This window comes from Ptiloglossa arizonensis, chromosome 13 (assembly GCF_051014685.1).
Source record: "Ptiloglossa arizonensis isolate GNS036 chromosome 13, iyPtiAriz1_principal, whole genome shotgun sequence".
NCBI lineage: Eukaryota > Metazoa > Arthropoda > Insecta > Hymenoptera > Colletidae > Ptiloglossa > Ptiloglossa arizonensis.
The window spans coordinates 8,958,793-8,965,441 of NC_135060.1; the positions used below are offsets into that span (position 1 = coordinate 8,958,793).

At 39.1% G+C, this 6,649-nt stretch overlaps 1 protein-coding gene across 1 annotated transcript; it reads right to left on the bottom strand.

The window, feature by feature from the left end:
• Positions 1 to 6: 6 nt before the first annotated feature.
• Positions 7 to 6,578, bottom strand: LOC143154132 (uncharacterized). The gene is made up of 12 exons (XM_076325980.1): positions 5,357 to 6,578; positions 4,510 to 4,594; positions 4,272 to 4,384; positions 4,139 to 4,196; positions 3,903 to 4,012; positions 3,014 to 3,163; positions 2,882 to 2,952; positions 2,678 to 2,843; positions 2,150 to 2,387; positions 1,499 to 1,561; positions 615 to 800; positions 7 to 494 (listed from the first exon to the last, which is right to left on the bottom strand). The coding sequence occupies exons 1-12, from the start codon at positions 5,444 to 5,446 to the stop codon at positions 301 to 303; spliced, it is 1,524 nt and encodes a 507-aa protein (XP_076182095.1). The 5' UTR covers positions 5,447 to 6,578; the 3' UTR covers positions 7 to 300.
• Between the last annotated feature and the right edge of the window lie 71 nt (positions 6,579 to 6,649).

Here is a 6,649-nt window from a genome sequence, read left to right on the forward strand (position 1 = left end):
TATGGAATTTTCATTAAAACTTCGTGTAATGTTTTCGAGAGTATGATTTTTCTTTCGTCGTTCTCTTCTTTGGCTTTCCTTTATACGAAATATATTTACATACGTAAATATTTTATATACACACGCATTATATATGTACACATCCATATACAGAGTAGGACGCGACTTCGTTACGGAGGCTCGAGCGCGTCGCTGGTTTTCAGCTAGCTTATTTTTTAAAGTATATCACGGTAATAAAGTTAATCAACTTATTTTGGAAGTATATTGCTTTAATAAAGTTAATAAACGAGGGCATTTATATCATTCGCCGGCATCGTCCGCGGTACCGGTCTCTTGGGCAACATTTGGCTCCTCTTCCGCAGACTCGTGCTCGTGCTCGTGCTCGTGCTCGTGTTCGTGCTCGTGTTCGTGTTCGTGCTCGTGCTCGTGCTCGTGTTCGTACCCGTGCTCGTACTTGTGCTCCTCCACGGTTACTTTCGTTTCTTTGCTCTTCCCTTGGTACGGTAACGGTTTCGTTATTAATTGATTTGCGCATTGCGCGCGAAATAAATTTCCTCCCGCGGACACCCACTGTTTCGCGATGGAACGTTATTAATTCTTTGCTTTCCACCTACCCTCGTCCACCGATTCTAATTCCGTCGGATACTCGGTTTCGGCCGCCGATTGTGGTTCTTGTTGCTCGTCATCCATTTCCGTTTCCGTCAACCGTTCCGTGTATTCCGTGTCAGACTTCGCTTCCGAATCCATCTGACGGTGCTCCGGATCGGGGCTACGCGTTGCGGTATCGATCTCTTCCGTCTCTGCGGTGAATTTGAATTTAGACATTCTTTCGATCGGGACAGTTAGAAAATTTCAAATTTGCAATTCGATGGCACGAGATAACGGTTTTTTCTTTTATACAGTGTTCCGCGCAACGAAATTGGAACAAGCTCCACGAAATTAAATGTTATCGAACACGATGCGCAATACGGAAATAATTTTCTGCATTTTTTCTGCATCGGTGCATGATACAAAATAGGAATGCATCGGTTTCTTAAAACGTTTGCTACAGGTATAGTCAGTGTGGTCGTATGTAAGCGATGTCTCGAGAACGACTATAGTTCTCTTTGTAGTTTTGGAAGATCGTAAGTACCTTGGTACTTTTTTGTAGAAAGAAAAGAACTGCATCGACCGGTCCAGTCTATTGGGTTCTACTTTAAAAAAGTGCAATTGTATTAGGTCGTTTGGAAAATCATTTCGTTTTCCAAAATGGAGAATATATAATTGAATAAAATGTTTATACCTTCTAAAAGAATCGTGTTTCATTGTCACCAAAAAAAATGAAACGACTTTTCGAACAACTCAATATTTTCCAGGATGCCTAGAAGTGGATAAAATTATTTTCGAGCATTATTTGTGCATCGTGAGATACCATTTCATTTTTTCCTATGATATTTTTATTCGTCTTTAACGAAGAGACTTCTTTTCTGCGCGATCAACGAGGCGAATTTTTGTTTACCTTCGTCCTCGTCGTATTGCTCCTCGGTGTCGATTCCTGCAACTTGGGCGGTTTCCAAATAACCTGATGAAAATTTCATTCTTTATTTATTCGTGTATTTAATTGTCCTGGATTAATACACACTGTCGGTAGTATCTATGGAGACGTTTTTATATTTTGAATTTATTGAATGTTGAGGTGAAACAGATGCATCAAGTTAATACTGATTTTAATCTTACTCTTTGTATGATTATACGTGAATAATTTTATTGCAAAAGCTTCTAACTTAGGCTATTTTCGTACAGATAAATCTTGTTCGAACACGTATCTGTTTCATCGAAAATTGTACTTTTTCGTGTCGAAAGAACATTCATTAGATACGATATAAGATCAAAATTATATATCCTGAATATTAAAAAAAGATATCGATAAATTTCATTTTCATTGCAAATTTTTTCATTTCTTTTAAAAGATGAAAATTGCTCCGAATTTTTGAGCGGTAGGGGTAGTTGTAGATAAAAAAAATATTATTAATTTCAAGTCTTACACGTTTCCAAGGATCGTTCAAATCCTTGGCCAAGGACGATGTTCGTAAACGTTCGATAAGTCTCTCGTTTCTCGCGATTCGAACGAGAAGATCGAAATTCTATGAATTAGATTCAAGCGTGGTACCTTCTTTCGCAATACGCGTCTTCCTCAAGTGTTCCTTGAAAGCGATCTGAACTTTCGAGCTGGCTACTATCAACTCCTCTCGAGTGCCATAACCGGGGATGTTCTCGCGCAATGTTACTCTTTCGAAAACTTTGTGATGCAAATTCTCGATAACAGCATTCACTATCAACGACTTCGAAGATTCCAACCGATGCACGTCGTAAGTGTTTTTCTTCGTGCGATAATTTTTGTAGGCTTTCTTAGAAAGCAAACAAAAAAAAAAAAAAGAAAAATTGGTCTCAGTGACTTCTAATTTAGCGATGTCAAGTATCAAGAATTGCGAATAAAATTATATTGCAATTGGATAAATTGGCGAAACCGTTGCATCTAATGTCGCGTTCTATAAACCTGTCCAACGCGGACAAATACAAATTCTATTTTCAATTTTCGAAAAAAAACCATACATTTGAGAGTCAACACGTTGAGCTACACTACGATAAGCCTAAAACGAACATCAGATCAGCGTTATTCGTGAACGTTTAACGTTACTTGAATAATCGTTGCAGCTTCATTGGCCTTATCCATTGTCAATCCAGAATCGTTGTACATCATCTCCATCCAAGCAACCGCTTGAATGGCCTCCACGGTCTCCAGTATACGCGAATCCTTCTTAAGTTCCTTTTCCGTTTCCGCTGAGAACATCGAGAGATCGTGTCTGTCGAATCACCGAAATTTACGTGAAATTTTTACAGCTTAGCGTAATTAAAAATCTTACGACCGTCTATCTTCTGATTTCTTCTGGTGTAGTAACCCTGATAGGCGAACTACGCGCGACAACGATCGATTTAGTTCTTCGTTGACGACATTACGCTCGCTTAGTTTTACTTTTATGTATTTCGCAGCTGTTGAAATCTCCGCTTGCGATGCACCAGCTTGCCTCAGGATGTCCAACGTCTTCGTCACCGCCTTTTGCCATTGAATCTTCCCTCTGGTTTCGTTCAGGGACATCCTCTCGAAGTGACCACGAAACGCAGCCTGTTTTTGATTCGATAATTTTAAAGTTTTATTATATTCTCAATCATTGGGTAAAAGATATCCCGAATATATAGAACTTAGATCTTTAACTTTATAATACAAAGAGAGAACATAGAACAAAGTGGAGAAGTTGCATTCGTTATAACAGTTTCAATTAAAGAGAAACAATATAGAAGGGCACGATGTGTCAAAAAAGACCCGAGAAATGTACTAGGGTTAATTTTGAATCATTTTTTTATTACCCACTCTATCTTTGGGTAAAAAATATCCCGAACGTATGAAACTCGTGTTTTTAATTTTATATAGAAATAAGAGGGGAAATATTGGAGTATTGTAATAGTTTCAACGATAAAAAGAAACAATATATTCTAAGAACGTTGCGTGAGTGCGTTGTTCTCGCGATTGAAGTTCTTTTTTTTATCCGATTTCAATATCAAGAAACGTAATACTACTATTGTCAATAATAGGTAGTCCGATACTGTTCTCGGCGCGTCTGTCTCCACCTTCACCTTTTCACGTAAGGTTAAAGTGATTATGTTTCACGCTCGAAATTCTGAGATCGAATTCCGAGCGTTAGGTGGTGGTATCTTATTGTGAACGTCCAAGAGTACAATAGACGAGCATTTTGGGGGCAACGTGGATTATTCAGGTTTACAAATACTCACTTGTAAACGTGGACTATTCACGTTTACAAATACTCACTTGTAAACGTGGATTATTCACGTTTACAAATACTCACTTGTATCACCACGGCAGCGCGTTGAGCGATCTCGAACGTTGCTCCTGTCGCTTCTAAGATGCTTCGTATCGACATCATGGATGTTTCGTCGCAGGCGTCGATTGGGTCGCCTCGAAGAAAAACGAATAATACGAAATTTATTACTTCACTATACTTTTCTGAAGTTTTCCTCAAAGTTTGTTTTTGCAACGTTATCTAACTCCGTATTTTTCACGATTCGTTCGCTGTTCAATTACCATTGCACGAGTACGTCGGTTGAAAATCGATCGCGTTCAAGTACTCCCGAAACGCTTTCTGGAAAGAAAAAAGGCAGACGAAATGTACCGTGTAAGTGTCGATAAGCATCTAGCACGCGACAATACAATTTACTTGAATCCGTGGAGCCGCGACAGCGATCTGCGCCAAACTGAAACCGGTTCTGTAAAGTATGGACAGAATGGCCTGACTTCCGAGTAAAATGTTGTTTACGACTTTAACCGCAACTGAAACGATCATAGAGGTTTTCACGAGTTGCCGGTGGAAAATAAAAAAAGAAAGAAAAAAAAAAGAGTGATAAAATGCCAGAGTGCTTTCTGTTAATAGCGAAAAATCCCCGGGAATAATTTACTTTTCGTGTTCTCACGCGTGATCAAAAGCGTGTCCACGTATTCGGCGATGAATGCGTACAAGTTTGCGGGTTGCGATCGGAGAACCTGTTTCCATTTACGAAATTACGAAATTAGTCACGAAAATAATCGATTAATCGCGCAACAATCATTCAGAACGTTAAATGATGGAGAAGTGATCTAATCCGATGCAGTCGTTACTTCATTAACATCAATAGAAACGATAATTAATACTGGTAGTTAATATACGAATAATTGATATTCGTTTAATCTTTATGACAATATTTCATTGTTAGATAATCGTTCGATCTGTGCAGCGTAAACGCGGAACCATTTTCTAAATTGAGAAACATTTACACGCAGACCGAAGTTCGAACGAAAGTGGATTAAAAATTAGTAATTTAATGGGATATTTTTTTATTCTACCGGATATTCGTGTATCGAAGTACGAAGGTATCAGGAGGAAATTATTAAGTTAATAAGACGGGAGTTCTGTTCGTTGCAAAGTACTTAAAAATCGAAGCTACTTCGCAATTATTGATTTTCGCGTTAACAAGAGATTGAAATGTTTCTTGTCTCTGACTCCGTAGAAATATCTGGATAACAAAAAGGTTCAATCGTAAAGATGTTTTACACGAAGTAACGAAGCGTTTGCATTGAATTTCCAAAGACTCGCGAACGCGTTTGTAATCTTCAGCGCACCGTTAACCACCCTTCCCTGAGATTCGTCTTTCGCGATAAAAAATAATTTTCGTAGATTTACCTTAAAAAAGGCGTAGCTTGTACTTTTTATCGAAAACACTTGGGACCGAACTCGAGCGATTTCAGCGAGAACGTGCGCGTGCTTACCTCGCGTGAAATGTCGGTGCAGAGTTCTCGCAACCCTTCCGGTACCTTGTATATATGCTTGGCGTTGTACTTTTCGAGCGTAATATCCATGTTTTTTCCCTTTTCCGAAAAATGTTCAGTAACGATGGAACGTGAAAACGAAACGAAGTCTCTACACTCGAAAAACAAATCTCTAGTGCCAGCGACGTTTTCAGACGTTTCACGCAGATTTTTTCAGCCGTCAAGCGACGGGAAATACGATTCCCTTTTGTTTTGTAAACGGTATCGCGCCCGCATTCAATTCGCAGTTTTAAATAACCGGCGAAATTGCAATTTTAACCCGGCAACAGCCACTCCGGGTCTATCAGTTCCAGAGTGAAAATGTTATTCCGTTTCCGCGGAACGACGAAGCTGCGGACGATGTCGGCGCGCGCTCTATTTCTTTTTCCGAATTGCCACGATAAACACGAACGACTCTTGGATGTTCGATAGCGACTGACAGCACTCCTGGGTCACCAAATTCGTCGATACTCGTTGCAACGCGTGTGTTTCGAAACCGTCGAATGTATGTATATACAGAGTGTTTTGAGCGGGTAAGTAATAATAATAATCTTGTTCTTGTTTTCGAGAGTGAGCAATGTTTGGGCACGTTTGGAAGCGAATGTGCGAATCGATATTCTGGGCGAACGTGTAGGAAATTTTAATTATCTTCGGGCTCGAATATAGTTATTAAGGTCGTTGAATTTTTTCATTACGCTCTAGAAGAATATCGAAAAAATATAGAGTCACGTTTAAAAAAAGTAACCGATGATTTTGAATTTTGTCTAAAAATGATTTTGAGGAGAGATTTATTCCATCGTTACACGTACTGCTTGAAATAATGTAATTTTGCCTCGCAATGTTTTTCTATTCGACGATAACTAAGGTAGATATTTAGGTGACTCTATTTGTCCACGACAATCTATATATAGTACGAAATAGTGCAGATTTATTCGGTAAAGAAATCGAGATCTTCGATATACACTTTCGTGGCGAATACAATCATCGTCGTTGATCGTGTCGCAGCTCGTATTTGATATGTTTACATAATACGTGCATACATTGACGATATCGATACGCGTAGAAAATTACATTGCGACTAATTGGTAATATTGCGCAATGAATTCCGCGTCGTCTTCGAACAATCTCATTCAGAATGGATAACTTTCTTGGAAGTCGGGCAACGCGATAAACATCAATTCTTGTCGTAGGCGACCGTGGCGCCAAGCACCGTATTATCGTTTACAGAAGTATAATAAATAATCGTCGAGGGGT